Source organism: Oncorhynchus nerka, linkage group LG15 (assembly GCF_034236695.1).
Source record: "Oncorhynchus nerka isolate Pitt River linkage group LG15, Oner_Uvic_2.0, whole genome shotgun sequence".
Lineage (NCBI taxonomy): Eukaryota > Metazoa > Chordata > Actinopteri > Salmoniformes > Salmonidae > Oncorhynchus > Oncorhynchus nerka.
This window is the reverse complement of record NC_088410.1, coordinates 36,924,913-36,940,438: the sequence shown is the minus strand read 5'-3', so window position 1 is coordinate 36,940,438 and position 15,526 is coordinate 36,924,913. Positions and strand designations below refer to the sequence as shown.

The following is a 15,526-nucleotide window of genomic DNA, read 5'->3' as shown; positions in this document are numbered from 1 at the left end:
ACCAAGCTGCTTGCCTATTGTCCTGTAGCCCATCCCAGCCTTGTGCAGGTCTACAATTGTATCCCTGATGTCCTTACACCCTCTCTGGTCTTGGCCATTGTGGAGAGGTTGGAGTCTGTTTAATTGAGTGACACCTGTCTTTTATATAGGTAATGAGTTCAAACAGGTGCAGTTAATACAGGTAATGAGTGGAGAACAGGAGGGATTCTTAATAAAGAGAAACTAACAGGTCTGTGAGAGCCAGAATTCTTACTGGTTGGTAGGTGATCAAATACTTGTGTCATGCAATAAAATGCAAATTAATTACTTAAAAATCATAATGTGATTTTCTGGATTTTTGTTTTAGATTCCGTCTCACACAATTGAAGTGTACCTATGATAAAAATTACAGACCTCTACACATGGGGACAAAGATCATACTTTTTGGATAAATGTCCTCTGGTCTGATGAAACAAAAATAGAACTGTTTGGCCATAATGACCATCGTTATGTTTTGGAGGAAAACGGGGGATGCTTACAAGCCGAAGAACACCATCCCAACCGTGAAGCATGAAGGTGGCACCATCATGTTTTGGGGGGGCTTTGCTGCAGGAGGGACTGGTGCACTTCACAAAATAGATGGCATCATGAGGTAGGAAAATTATGTGGATATATTGAAGCAAAATCTCAAGACATTTTTATTTATTTATTTATTTCACCTTTATTTAACCAGGTAGGCAAGTTGAGAACAAGTTCTCATTTACAATTGCAACCTGGCCAAGATAAAGCAAAGCAGTTTCGACACATACAACAACAGAGTTACACATGGAGTAAAACAAACATACAGTCAATAATACAGTAGAAAAATAAGTCTAAATACAATGTGAGCAAATGAGGTGAGATAAAGAAGGTAAAGGCAAAAAAAGGCCATGGTGGCAAAGTAAATACAATATAGCAAGTAAAACACTGGAATGGTAGATTTGCAGTGGAAGAATGTGCAAAGTAGAGATAGAAATAATGGGGTGCAAAGGAGGAAAATAAGTAAATACAGTAGGGGGAAAGGTAGTTGTTTGGGCTAAATTATAGATGGGCTATGTACAGGTGCAGTAATCTGTGAGCTGCTCTGACAACTGGTGCTTAAAGCTAATGAGGGAGATAAGTGTTTCCAGTTTCAGAGATTTTTGTAGTTCGTTCCTGTCATTGGCAGCAGAGAACTGGAAGGAGAGGCGGCCAAATGAAGAATTGGTTTTGGGGGTGACCAGAGAGATATACCTTCTGGAGCGAGTGCTACAGGTGGGTGCTGCTATGGTAACCAGCGAGCTGAGAAAAGGGGGGACTTTACCTAGCAGGGTCTTGTAGATGACCTGGAGCCAGTGGGTTTGGCGACGAGTATGAAGCGAGGGCCAGCCAGCGAGAGTGTACACAGGTCGCAGTGGTGGGTAGTATATGGGGCTTTGGTGACAAAACGGATGGCACTGTGATAGACTGCATCCAATATATTGAGTAGGGTATTGGAGGCTATTTTGTAAATGACGTCGCCGAAATCGAGGAATGGTAGGATGGTCAGTTTTACGAGGGTATGTTTGTCAGCATGAGCGAAGGATGTTTTGTTGCAAAATAGGAAGCCAATTCTAGATTTAACTTTGGATTGGAGATGTTTGATGTGAGTCTGGAAGGAGAGTTTACAGTCTAACCAGACACATAGGTATTTATAGTTGTCCACATATTCTAAGTCAGAGCCGTCCAGAGTAGTGATGTTGGACGGGCGGGAAGGTGCAGGCAGCGATCAGTTGAAGAGCATTAATTTAGTTCTACTTGTATTTAAGAGCAATTGGAGGCCACGGAAGGAGAGTTATGGCATTGAAGCTCATCTGGAGGGTTGTTAACACAGTGTCCAAAGAAGGGCCAGAAGTATACAGAATGGTGTCGTCTGCATAGAGGTGGATCAGAGACTCACCAGCAGCAAGAGCGACATCATTGATGTATACAAAGAGAAGAGAGTCGGTCCAAGAATTGAACCCTGTGGCACCCCCATAGAGACTGCCAGAGGCCCGGACAACAGGCCCTCCGATTTGACACACTGAACTCTATCAGAGAAGTAGTTGGTGAACCAGGTCGAGGCAATCATTTGAGAAACCAAGGCTATCGAGTCTGCCGATGAGGATGTGGTGATTGACAGAGTCGAAAGCCTTGGCCAGGTCAATGAATAAGGCTGCACAGTATTGTTTCTTATCGATGGCGTTTAAGATATCGTTTAGGACCTTGAGTGTGGCTGAGGTGCACCCATGACCAGCTCTGAAACCAGATTGCATAGCGGAGAAGGTATGGTGGGATTCGAAATGGTCGTTAATCTGTTGACTTCGCTTTCGAAGACCTTAGGAAGGCAGGGTAGGATAGATATAGGTCTGTAGCAGTTTGGGTCAAGAGTGTCCCCCTTTGAAGAGGGGGATGACCGCAGCTGCTTTCCAATCTTTGGGAATCTCAGACAACACGAAAGAGAGGTTGAACAGGCTAGTAATAGGGGTTGCAACAATTTCAGCAGATAATTTTAGAAAGAAAGGGTCCAGATTGTCTAGCCCAGCTGATTTGTAGGGGTCCAGATTTTGCAGCTCTTTCAGAACATCAGCTGACTGAATTTGGGAGAAGGAGAAATGGGGAAGGCTTGGCCGAGTTGCTGTGGGGGGTGCAGTGCTGTTGACCAGGGTAGGGGTAGCCAGGTGGAAAGCATGGCCAGCCATAGAAAAATGCTTATTGAAATTCTCAATTATAGTGGATTTATCGGTGGTGACGTTGTTTGCTCAGTGGAGTGGGCAGCTGGGAGGAGGTGTTCTTATTCTCCATGGACTTTACAGTGTTCCAGAACTTTTTTTGAGTTCGTGTTGCAGGAAGCAAATTTCTGCTTGAAAAAGCTAGCCTTGGCTTTTCTAACTGCCTGTGTATATTTGTTTCTATCTTCCCTGAAAAGTTGCATATCACGGGGGCTGTTCGATGCTAATGCAGAACGCCAAAGGATGTTTTTGTGTTGGTTAAGGGCAGTCAGGTCTGGAGAGAACCAAGGGCTATATCTGTTCCTGGTTCTAAATTTATTTTACAATGTATTCTAAATTTGACATCAGTCAGGAAGTTAAAGCTTGGTCCAAATTGGTCTTCCTAATGGACAGTGACCCCAAGCATACTTCCAAAGTTGTGGCAAAATGGCTTAAGGACAACAAAGTCAAGGTATTGGAGTGACCATCACAAAGCCTTGACCTCAATCCCATAGAAATTTCATGGGCAGAACTGAAAAAGCGTGTGCGAGCAAGGAGGCCTACAAACCTGACTCAGTTACACCAGCTCTGTCAGGAGGAATGGACCAAAATTCACCCAACTTATTGTGGGAAGCTTGTGGAAGGCTACCCAAAACATTTGACCCAAGTTAAACAATTTAAAGCCAATGCTACCAAATTTTAATTGAGTGCATGTAAACTTCTGACCCACTGGGAATGTAATGAAAGAAATTAAACCAGGAATTCCGGTTTATAATGACATGAAAACATCAAGAGACTGAACAGAAGACCTGTATGTTTAACTACTGTACTCTGTACTGTTATATAAAATCGAACTTTATTGTTCATAGAATTTTTTACAAAAGTAAATTCATCATCTATTTATCTAAAACCCAGAGAATGAATGATCCAGAGTTGCTTTGCTTTTCCAAAGAGTTGTCCATCTCCTAACAAGATGTCTTTGTCCTAATTCGCTTCCTCTGTGTTTTCATTCTGTTTACATTCTTTGTGGACGTTCGCTCCTGTGTGAGTCAGTATGTGCAAGTTCAAGTTCCCTTTCCGATTGAAGCTTTTCCCACATTCACCACAGCTAAATGGTTTCTCTCCAGTGTGAGTCAGTGCATGCCTCCTTAGGTCCCCCTTCTGAATGAAGCTCTTCCCACAGTCACCACAGCCAAATGGTTTCTCTCCTGTGTGAATCCTCATATGTCTGGACAGATGTCCTTTGAGTTTGAAGGTCTTTCCACAAAAGGGGCAGGTGCAGGGTTTCTCCATGTGACAGAGTCTGATATGGGCCTTCAATTTACAGGTGGAGTTGTAGTGTATTTTGCACAGGCGGCATTCGCTGGGTCTCTTCTTGGCGAGAGTCACATGCTCCTGCAGGTCAGCTGTCAGAGCAAATATTTCACCACAGTCACAGCAGCGGTGAGTTTTTCTAGACGTGGTGCTGGGTTTCCAACAGTGTTCCCTCATTGATGGGTTGGAATTCAATGGTGGGCTGCTGTCAAGTCCTACTGGGTCGCTGCTTACAATTGAGCTGTGGCTGTAGGCATTGTTTTGATTATCTGGAGGGTCACAGGGAATGTCGAGACCCTCTAGATGGGTAACAGTGACAAAATGTGGAAGTTCAACTGGTTTAGAGTTACTGTCTCTGTTCTCCACTGTCTGGGGTTGGGGAAGAGAAAAGGACTGAATTGTGTTCTCCTGATCACATTTACTTTTCACACAAATTGGAGGGAATTTGAAAACTATGATATCATCCTCCTGCTCTTGAAGCTGCTCTTCCTCTTGACAGGTCCAGAGTTCCTCCTGTTCCTCTTTAATCTGTGTGGGTTCTAGGTCCATCTGCTGCAGACTGGTTCTCCACTCCTGCTCAGAGTGCTGCTGCTTAGGGGGAACCTCGTCTTCAGTGACAGCAACTGATAACTGAAGGGACTCTGGAGGGAAGGCGAGGATGAGCAGAGGTCATCTATACCATATAAATAAAAACCCTTCATCTCTATAAAATATATACAGTACCAGTCAAAAGTTTGGACACAGTCAATCAAGGGTTTTTCTTTATTTTGACAATTTTCTACATTTTAGAATAATAGTGAAGACATCAAACTATGAAACAACACATATGAAATCATGTAGTAACCAAAAAAAAGTGTTAACAAATCAAAATATATTTTATATTTGAGATTCTTCAAATAGCCACCCTTTGCACACTCTTGGCATTCTCTCAACCAGCTTCATGAGGTAGTCACCTTGAATGCATTTCAATTAACAGGTGTGCCTTTTTAAATTTGTGGAATTTCTTTCCTTCTTAATGCGTTTGAGCTAATCAGTTGTGTTGAGACATGGTAAGGGTGGTATACAGAAGATAGCCCTATTTGGTAAAAGACCAAGTCCAAATTATGGCAAGAACAGGCCAAATAAGCAAAGAGAAACGACAGTCCATCATTACTTTAAGACATGAAAGTCGGTCAATCCAGAAAATGTCAAGAACTTTGAAAGTTTCTTCAAATGCAGTTGCAAAAACACTCAAGCGCTATGATGAAACTGGCTCTCATGAGGACCGCCACTGGAAAGGAAGACCCAGAGTTACCTCTGCTGCTGAGGATAAGTTCATTCGAGTTAATTGAACCTCAGATTTCAGCCCAAATGCTTCAGAGTTCAAGTAACAGACACATCCCAAAATCAACTGTTTAGAGGAGTGTGAATCAGGCCTTCATGGTCAAATTGCTACAAAGAAACCACTACTAAAGGACACCAATAATAAGAGACTTGCTTGGGCCAAAAAACACAAGCAATGGACATTAGACAAGTGGAAACTGTCCTTTGGTTTGAGGAGTCCAAATTTGAGATTTTTGGTTCCAACCGCGATGTCATTGTGAGACGCAGAGTAGGTGAACGGATGATCTCCGGATGTGTAGTTCCCACCGTGAATCATGGAGGAGTAGGTGTTATGGAGCTTTGTCAGTGATTTATTTAGAATTTAATGCACACTTAACCCACATGGCTACCACAACATGCTGCATTGATACACCATCCCATCTGGTTTGCGCTTAGTGGGAGTATCAATTGTTTTTCAACAGAACAATGACCCAAAACACACCTCCAGTCTGTGTAAGGGCTATTTGAGTAAGAAGGAGAGTGATGGAGTGCTGCATCTGATGACCTGGCCTCCACAATCACCCGACCTCAACCCAATTGAGATGGTTTGGGACGAGTTGGACCGCAGAGTGAAGGAAAAGCAGCCAACAAGTGCTCGGCATATATGGGAACTCCTTCAAGACTGTTGGAAAAGCATTCCTCGTGAAGCTGGTTGAGAGAATGCAAAGAGTGTGCAAAGCTGTCATCAAGGCAAAGAGTGGCTACTTTGAAGAATCTAAAATATATTTTGATTTGTTTAACACTTTTTTGGCTACTACATGATTCCATGTGTTATTTAATAGTTTTGAACTCTTCACTATTATTCTACAATGTAGAAAATAGTAAAAATAAAGAATAACCATTGAATGAGTAGGTGTGTCCAAACTCTAGACTGGTACTGTATTTAACCTAATTTAATGCATGCCGGTGTACACATACCTAGCTATATTTTATTTCAATAAGCTTTACATGACAAACTTTTTCATCATGCACGATAAACGTTACATTGAACTATTTAAAAATGTATTAAATGGTAATCACCGTTTGTCTAAACAACTTAGCTGTTCATAAAAAATTATTGTAGCTAGTTATTTGTAGATCTACATACGAACCTTCTCTACATAGTTTTATGTCCGGTGCAATCCGAAGCAGTCTCCGTAGCCGATCATTCTCTTCCTGGTACTCGACTACAGTTTTCTCAACTGCCCCGAAAATCTCCACAGCAGCCGCCGTTAAACGCTCATTTAAGAACACGCGCAATATTTGTAATGTAGACATGTTCAGTCGACTGAGAGGTGAGTACTCAACTAGTATGGCAAATACACTGATAACGAACCTATTTTGTCTGTGGTATGGTTTTGTCCAGAAGAACGTAATGGTTGCCGCTGTCCACAAACAAAACAAACCATCTACTAGTTTTACTTCCGCATTGACTTCTTCTGTTTGTATCAGTCGGTTGTGAGCCAGTAAACACTTCACAGCACCCCCAACTGAATGGATGTTTACTAGAAGGTACACAGACATTTAAAAAATAAATAAAATTCACCTTAATTTAACCAGGTAAGCCAGTTGAGAACATGTTCTCATTTACAACTGCGACATGGCAAAGATGAAGCAAAGCAGTGCGACACAAAGAAACGTACAGCCAATAACACAATAGAAAAAAATCTATATACAGTGTGTGCAAATTAGGTAAGATTAGGGAGGTAAGGCAATAAATAGGCCGTAGTGACAAAGTAATTACAATTTAGCAATTAAACACTGGAGTAATAGATGTGCAGAAGATTAATGTGCAAGTAGAGATACTTGGGTGCAAAGGAGAAAAAAAACAATATGGGGATGAGGTAGTTGGATGTGCTATTTACAAATGGGCTATGTACAGGTGCAATGATCTGTGAGCTGCTCTGACAGCTGATGCTTAAAGTTAGTGAGGGAGATATGAGTCTCAAGCTTCAGTGATTTTTGCAATTCGTTCTAGTCATTGGTAGCAGAGAACTAGAAGGAACTGCTGCCAAAGGAGGAATTGACTTTGAGGGTGACCAGTGAAATATACCTTCTGGGGTGCATGCTATGGGTGGGTGTTGCTATGGTGACCAGTGAGCTGAGATAAGGCAGGGATTTACCTAGCAAAGACTTATAGATGACCTGGAGCCAGTGGGTTTGGCGATGAATATGAAGCGAGGCCCAGCCAAAGAGAGCATATAGGTCGCAGTGGTGGGTAGTATTTGGGGCTTTGGTGACAAAAAGGATGGCACTGTGATAGATTGTATCCAATTTGCTGAGTAGAGTGTTTGAGGATATTTTGTAAATGACATTGCCGAAGTCAAGGATCGTTAGGATAGTCAGTTTTACGAGGGTATGTTTGTTGCATGAGTGAAGGATGCTTTGTTGCAATTCTAGATTGAATTTTGGATTGGAGATGCTTAATGTGAGTCTGGAAGCAGAGTTTACAGTCTAACCAGACACCTAGGTATTTGTAGTTGTCCACATATTCTAAGTCAGAACCGTCCTGAGTAGTGATGCTGGACGGCTGGGCAGGTGCGGGCAGCGATCGGTTGAAGAGCATGCATTTAGTTTTACTTGCATTTAAGAGCAGTTGGAGGCCACGGAAGGAGAGTTGTAATGGCATTGAAGCTCATCCAGATTTTGCAACTCTTTCAGAACATCAGCTTTCTGGATTTGGGTGAAGGAGAAATTGGGCAGGCTTGGGCAATTTGCTGTGGGGGGTGCAGGGCTGTTGACTGGGGTAGGGGTAGCCAGGTGGAAAGCATGGCCAGCCGTAGTTAAATGCTTATTGAAATTCTCAATTATCGTGGATTTATCGGTGGTGACAGTGTTTCCTAGCCTCAGTGCAGTGGGCAGCTGGGAGGAGGTGCTCTTATTCTCCATGGACTTCTCTGTGTCCCAGAACTTTTTGTAGTTTATGCTACAGGATGCACATTTCTGTTTGAAAAAGCTCACCTTTACTTTCCTAACTGCCTGTGTGGGCTATTCGATGCCACAGGATGTTTTTTTGCTGGTCAAGGTCAGACGGGTATTGACTCAACCAAGGGCTATATCTGTTCCTGGTTCTACATTTTTTGAACCTGGGCATGCTTATTTAAGATGGTGAGGAAAGCACTTTTAAAGAATAACCAGGCATCCTCTACTGACGGAATGTGGTCTATATTCTTCCAGGATACCGGGGCCAGGTCGATTAGAAAGGCCTGCTCGCTGAAGTGTTTTAGGGAGCGTTTGACAGTGATGAGGGGTGGTTGTTTGACCGCAGACCCATTACGGACACAGGCAATGAGGCAGTGATCGCTGAGATCCTGGTTGAAGACAGCAGAGGTGTATTTAGAGGGCAGGTTGGTCAGGATGATATCTATGAGGGTGCCCGTGTTTATGGATTTGGGGTTGTACCTGGTAGGTTCATTGATAATTTGTGTGAGATTGAGGGCATCTAGCTTAGATTGAAGGACGGCCGGGGTGTTAAGCATGTCCCAGTTTAGGTCACCTAACAGTACGAGCTTTGAAGATAGATGGGGGCAATCAATTCACATATGCTGTCCAGGGCACAGCTGGGGGCTGAAGGTGGTCTATAACAAGTGGCAACGGTGAGAGACTTGTTTCTGGAAAGGTGTATTTTTAGAAGTAGAAACTTGAATTGTTTGGGCACGGACCTGGATAGTATGACAGAACTCTGCAGGCTATCTCTGAAGTAGATTGCAACTCCACCCCCTTTGGCAGTTCTATCTTTGATTTTTTTACCCCTTTTTCTCCCCAATTTCGTGGTATCCAATTGTTTTAGTAGCTACTATCTTGTCTCATCGCTACAACTCCCGTACGGGCTCGGAAGAGACGAAGGTTGAAAGTCATGCATCCTCCGATACACAACCCAACCAAGCCGCACTGCTTTTTAACACAGCGCGCATCCAACCCGGAAGCCAGCCGCACCAATGTGTCAGTGTCAGAGGAAACACCTTGCCTTATGCTCTCAGGAGTGGCTTCCTTCTGGCCACCCTCCCATAAAGCCCAGGATTCTTGGTCACCTCTCTGACCAAGGTCCTTCTTGCCCAGTTGTTCAGTTTGGTCGGACTGCCAGCTCTAGGCAGAGTCTGGGTAGTTCCATATTTTTTCAATTTCCCAATGATGGCGACCACTATGCTCTTGGTAGCATTCAACATCCTAGAAAGTGTTTTATACCCTTCCCCAGCTATATGCCTCATCACAATCCTATCTCAGAGTTCTACATACAGATCCTTGGACTTCATGGTAGTTTCTGCTCTGACATACACTGTCAACTGTGGTACCTTATATAGACAATCAAGTTGTAGTTATAGTTCAAGAATGATCAAAGGAAATTGGATGCACACAAGCTCCAATTTGGAGTTTCATAGCAAAGGGGTGTGAATACTTATGCAAATGAGATATTTCTGTATTTAATTTTCAATAAATTTGCAAAAATGCCTAAAAACATGTTTTCACTTGATCATTATGGGGTATTGTGTGTCGATTGGTGAGAATATATCAATACTTTCTGAAGGCACTGTATGTTTGGGGGCAATTCCATCACATCACTGAGTACCACTCTTCATACATTATTTTCAGGCATGGTGGTGGCTACATCATGTTATGGATATGCCCTTCTTCGGCAAGGACAATGAAGTTTTTTTAACGATAAAAATAAATTAAGAGCTAGAGGAAAACCTGATTCAGTCTGCTTTCTAAAGACAAATTCACCTTTCAGCAGGACAATAACCTAAAACACAAGGCCAGATATACACTGGAGTTGCTTACCAAGATGACATTGAATGTTCCTGAGTGGCCTAGTTACAGTTTTGACTTAAACCAGCTTGAAAATCTATGACAAGACTTGAAAATGGCTGTCTAGCGATGATCAACAACCAACTTGACAAAGCTTGAGAAGTTTAAAAAAGAATATTGTGCAAATAATATTGCACAATCCAGGTGTGTTTACCGAAAAAGACTCACGGTTGTAATCGCTGCAAAAGGTGATTCTAACATGTATTAACTCAGGTGGTTGAATAATTATCTAATGAAGATATGTTTGATTTATTACAGTAGATCTTTGAAAAAGGACAAAATTCATTTGTCCCAATTTGTAACAAGAAAATGTGGAAAAAGTCCAGGGGTGTGTATACATTCTGAAAGCAATGTAAGTGGTAATGCATTGATGGATGTTCTTAATATGAATGTGTTTTTTTAATGCATATCAACCCTGACCACTGATCTGACCCCTGTGCTGCCTTTGTATGACCTTAAACAACTATATACCTCCCCCCCCCTTAAAAGACCTAGATGCACTATTGTAAAGTGGCTGTTCCACTGGATGTCATAAGGTGAAAGCACCAATTTGTAAGTCGCTCTGGATAAGAGCGTCTGCTAAATGACTTAAATGTAAATGTAAATGTATATAGGTAATGCAAAAGTGGAGTTTGGAACATCCATGCATCACAACAGGTAAATGAAGGTTGGGTTTTGATTTGAAGATGTCCATTTGCCCACTAACATAGGTTGAACAACTGCAGTGATTGCTCTCTATCCAATAGTAGACAGTCCTGCCCAGCTGCCAGACTTTGTTTACTTTCATAAGACGTCACACTTTTTTACATTTTTTACTTGAGACATACTGCACCAAACACCTTACTTAGATGTAAAATTGCACAACATTTATTACAGATTTCTTTAGTTATCTTAGATTCATTTTGGGGATTTTGAGGACAGTGAAATAGGCTTCAGCGTCTAGTGTCTCATGAGGGACAAACAACATTAACCAAATGCAGAATGAGTCAGGAAACACACCCAAGACTGACATCTTGTTTTTCTAATGAGCAACTGAAAAACAGTTGCTCATTTAAAAATGGCCCAATAGAAGTACAAAGAGGGGTTCCAGTTGCTTCCTCCAATGATGTTGTTTACAAACAGTTTGTTGTGGAAGTGTCTCGTACCCTGGCGTCCTTGATCAACCAAATCTAAACTATTTTGGTTTCACCCAAAACACTTCTAGTCAGAGGCATATCACAATACTTGCGATGTGTTGAATGTGTCCTTCGCTAACAACGATCATTGTCTTCCTGGTACTCCGCTACCGTTTTCTCAACTGCTCCGAAAATCTCCTCAACGCTCATTTAAAAACGCATGCAACAACTGTAGTTTAGGCATTTTCAGTTAGTATTCGCTTCGTTCACAATGAAAGAATGGTTGCCACAAACTCCTCTGTATCAGTGGGTGGTGAGCCCATAAACACATCACAGCCCCACCCCCCCATGTGTATGGAGTTTCACTACAGACCAGTGATGATGGAAATAGGTAACTTAATGTGGGGAAGTTATAATCAGTAAAAGGGTGATCTTGGATGATAATTTCTTGCATGAACTGAAAGACAACACTTTGTAATACAGGAGACTCCTGACAACTGCAACGGCGTGGGACTGATATGAGTGTGCACTAAATCAGAGAGTGCAGTTATTAAAATGCTATGACCTCGCAATATTTTTTCAAACACCTGTTTTCTATTCTAGGGACTTTAGTGAGTAGACTGGAACATGGTTTTATGGACATACAATCAATATTTGTTCTGTACAGTGCAATATTTGTACCACTATAGTGTCCAGGGGCAATACACAAATCTATTTGTCCACAGTAAAAGTCCAGCAACACTTGGAGACACAATCATTTTTTTCTGTACAGTGCAATATTTGTACTGTATAGTGTCTATTGGGCCACCTCTAAGCTATTTGACCACAGTAAAAGTCCAGAAACACTTGCTATGAGCTAGCTTTATTTTTTGTTAAAACTCACCTGTCAAGCCGTCAAGAGGAGTGTGACCTATTGTGTGTGAGGTGGCAGGAAGCCTCTCAGCCTGTCTTGGTTTTGTATTACAGTTTTTGGCATGCCTTTTTGAATTGTTTTCCTTTTTGTATATTTTCATGTTTTGTCACCATCTGAATAAATAATAATCTGCTTGGACTGGCCTACCATGGGAGTACTGACTGAGCTATCCCTGGACCTAAGGTAAGGTTGCTGGCCCCCGAGTACATACTGTGCATTCAACACCTAGTCGCATACGCTTTTAGAGAGATAGATATAACGAGTGGAGCCACATCATCAGTAGGCTAGATATTGGTTTCGTAACATCACATTCACTTTCACACAGGAAGCAGTGAATACGAACTCTGTGATAACCGCCTCCAGCCATTTGAAGCTGCTCTTTCACCTGACTGGTCCTGAGGTCCTCCTGTTCCTCTTTAATATGTGTGGGCTCTGGGTACAAAGACAGAGTGGGGTGATCAGCTGTGGAGTCTGTGTGGAGATGCTGTTATAAAACAGGTTGCATTAGGACTCGGCAAGGACACCGACAGAGAAGATATGTACTCTTTTCTGTTTATTTATCACATGCAGAGACGGCAGAGACTAGAACTAAGAGGTGGAGAATTGTGATAGATGGAGAGCAGGGGATCAGTGCAGTGGAGCTACCAGTGGAGTTGACTCAGCTGCTTCCATGGGCAGGGCTGCAGAGCTAGATAACCCTATGTCTGTCTGCTCCACAGGCGCCTCATTTGTAACTGTTACGTAAATGTCACACTCAATTCCTGTGTGTGCCATTTATGAAAAGTCTGCACATGTACAAAAATATTGAGATTTATACCGGTCCTAAAACTGTGCAGGCAAGAACCAGCATTAAAATCCAGCCTGGAAAATAAAATATAAAAATGTAATTGGACATGAGAATGTGCTCACCTCCATCTCCCCGCAAATTTTAGACCATGTGTACACTAGTGGTTAAAATATTGTATTGCAAGCTGGCAAGTAAGTTTTTTTTGTGTGCAAATGGGGCATTTGATCAAAATATATACTTATTCATAAAAACAGGAAAACACACGAACAAGAATGCAGCTATTTGCCGTTAGTGAGAACAGCGAAAATCAATCTGTTTGATTTGATACTCCGGTATGAGCGGAGAAAAATACTGGTCAGACAAATTCCCCCTCAATCCCAGCTTCAGTTGCATTGCATTAAGGACTGGAAGGAAACACGAAATTGTCATGCCTCACACATGTAAATTGTAGTTATGCTCATTTCCATTCTATTATGACAGGCTACTTTAGGAAACTTTCTGAATGGACATAAAGATAATTAGCGAAACACACACACACACACACACACAAACCCTAAAAAGACCCACCAATCTTAGCCAACAGCGCATCTCGGACACACACAAATCACATTTCTCCTTTCCTATAAACTTTTTCAAAACCTAGGCTCACTTTCAAATCTTGTCTGTAGTCCATCAGAAAGTAGTCCTAGGCAATATAATGTTAAACAACCTTTGTTCTAAGATTACAGGTGTCACTCAGTCCAGTCTAACTGACCTATTTAACAAGCACGTAAGGCTGCCTCTATATTGGGGGACCCCTCTCACCCCCTGTAACAGAAGTTCCAGCTGCTGTCCATCATTTCAGAGTGCCTAGCCTGAGGACCGCCAGAGCTCGTGGCTCCATTATCATTAAGGCTATAGCTGCCATCAATGGCTTCTTCCTGTAGCTCTCGCCTGTTGCTGGTAGGTCTATACACATTGCACTATCTGACTGGCCTACTGTCATGTACATATATTTCTGTATGTGTATATATAAAATGTATATTTTGTACACGTGTGACTCTTTTCAATGCTTTTTAATCTTCCTTTGTCGATGTGGTGTATATGAAAGTCAGTACCCTATCTAGTGACGTGTTTGGTGGTGGCTCTATTCCTGTCGTTAGAGATTGTAGGAGAACGTTACTGTTGCAATGTCCTTATTCGTGTGTGTGATTAGCTTCATCCCTCAGTTTACCAAATAAAGTGATACTTAGGCTGTTGATATTACATATTGCGCCTTTAACTAAATTCAATAAGTGTGAGTTTTCCATTAAAGTTCTATTAAAAAGTAAACTAAGATATAGCCTGTTGATGTTCATTTTGATGCCAAATTTTAAGGGCCCAGTGCAGTCAAAATTCAGTTTTTCATGTCTTTTATATCATATTGTACAACAGATGATGAAACTAACACTGGTCAGTGTTATTTCCTGATAGTTGCTTGTTGAAAATACAATCTACATAGGACCTTCCAATCAGCAGGTTTGCATAGGCAGGAGTTTCAGCTTTCCATGGTGGCAAATTTTGTGAATTTAAATGGAAATCTATTACAGTAAGGTACTTATTTGTTACCCAGAAATGATTTGATATTGATATAACAACATCTGCATCTGGCCTTTTTAAACAATATTTTTTTTACCAATTTAAAGGGTCAATCTGAGATTAAAACAACAAAGTGAGCACCCAGACACTTTTGGGGGAAACAGCTGAGTGATGGGTCCTGAGAAATGTAACCATGCTGGTTTATGATCTGACCTGTCTGTCATTGTGTGGGCCAAACATTCCCAATTCATTGAATCTGATATATTCTGTGATATGGCTTCTAGCTTGTCTCAATGCACTTCTGAAAGCAGCCAGTAGATGGAGAAATACGCCGCTAGCACTGAGATGCAGTGCCTTAGACCCCTGCACCACTTGGGAGCGCTAGACATGTAGACCAGTGGTTCTTTTTGGTTAATGTAGGCCTACCTCCAATCACATTATGTTCTGCCAGAAGCACCCCTTACGTGCAACCAATCATTAGGCCTATGTTCCTATGTCTCCCTAGTACCCCCTCCTGTGGATAGTCTATGATAGGAATGAGGTATAGTATGAGGGGTAGTTTACTATACCTAATTGAGAAACACTGATGTAGACTACTACATATCAGCCCCCTTCTCTCCAGTTAGTGCTGCATACTTGTGCTATGTTTGGTAATGTAGTGGTTCAAGGGAAACGGACAGAAAGTGGGGGATGTCCACAGTCCTGTGCCATAAAGGTCCAGACAATGCTTTAATGAACACACAAGTGTAGGATCAGCTTTACCCTCCACTGGCTCCACAAAACCTATTCATAACCATGAGGACGGGTGAAACATAAAACTGACCTTAGATCAGTCTAGTGAGGCAGTCCTCAGTGACAGAGGCTGTGGGTGCCTACCAGTACCACATTGACGAACACAACATAAAAAAGGTTACATATGTCCAATAATTTCCTCTCGTTTAAATTAACATTGTGCATCAATTTAGTG

The 15,526-nt window shown here is 41.9% G+C and overlaps 1 protein-coding gene across 1 annotated transcript; it reads right to left on the bottom strand.

Moving 5' to 3' along the window:
• Nucleotides 1-653: 653 nt before the first annotated feature.
• On the bottom strand, nucleotides 654-6,845 carry LOC115143572 (zinc finger protein 568-like). Its single transcript, XM_029684072.2, has 2 exons — nucleotides 6,494-6,845; nucleotides 654-4,681 (listed from the first exon to the last, which is right to left on the bottom strand). Exons 1-2 carry the CDS (start codon nucleotides 6,657-6,659, stop codon nucleotides 3,711-3,713), a joined length of 1,137 nt encoding a protein of 378 aa, XP_029539932.1. The 5' UTR covers nucleotides 6,660-6,845; the 3' UTR covers nucleotides 654-3,710.
• Between the last annotated feature and the right edge of the window lie 8,681 nt (nucleotides 6,846-15,526).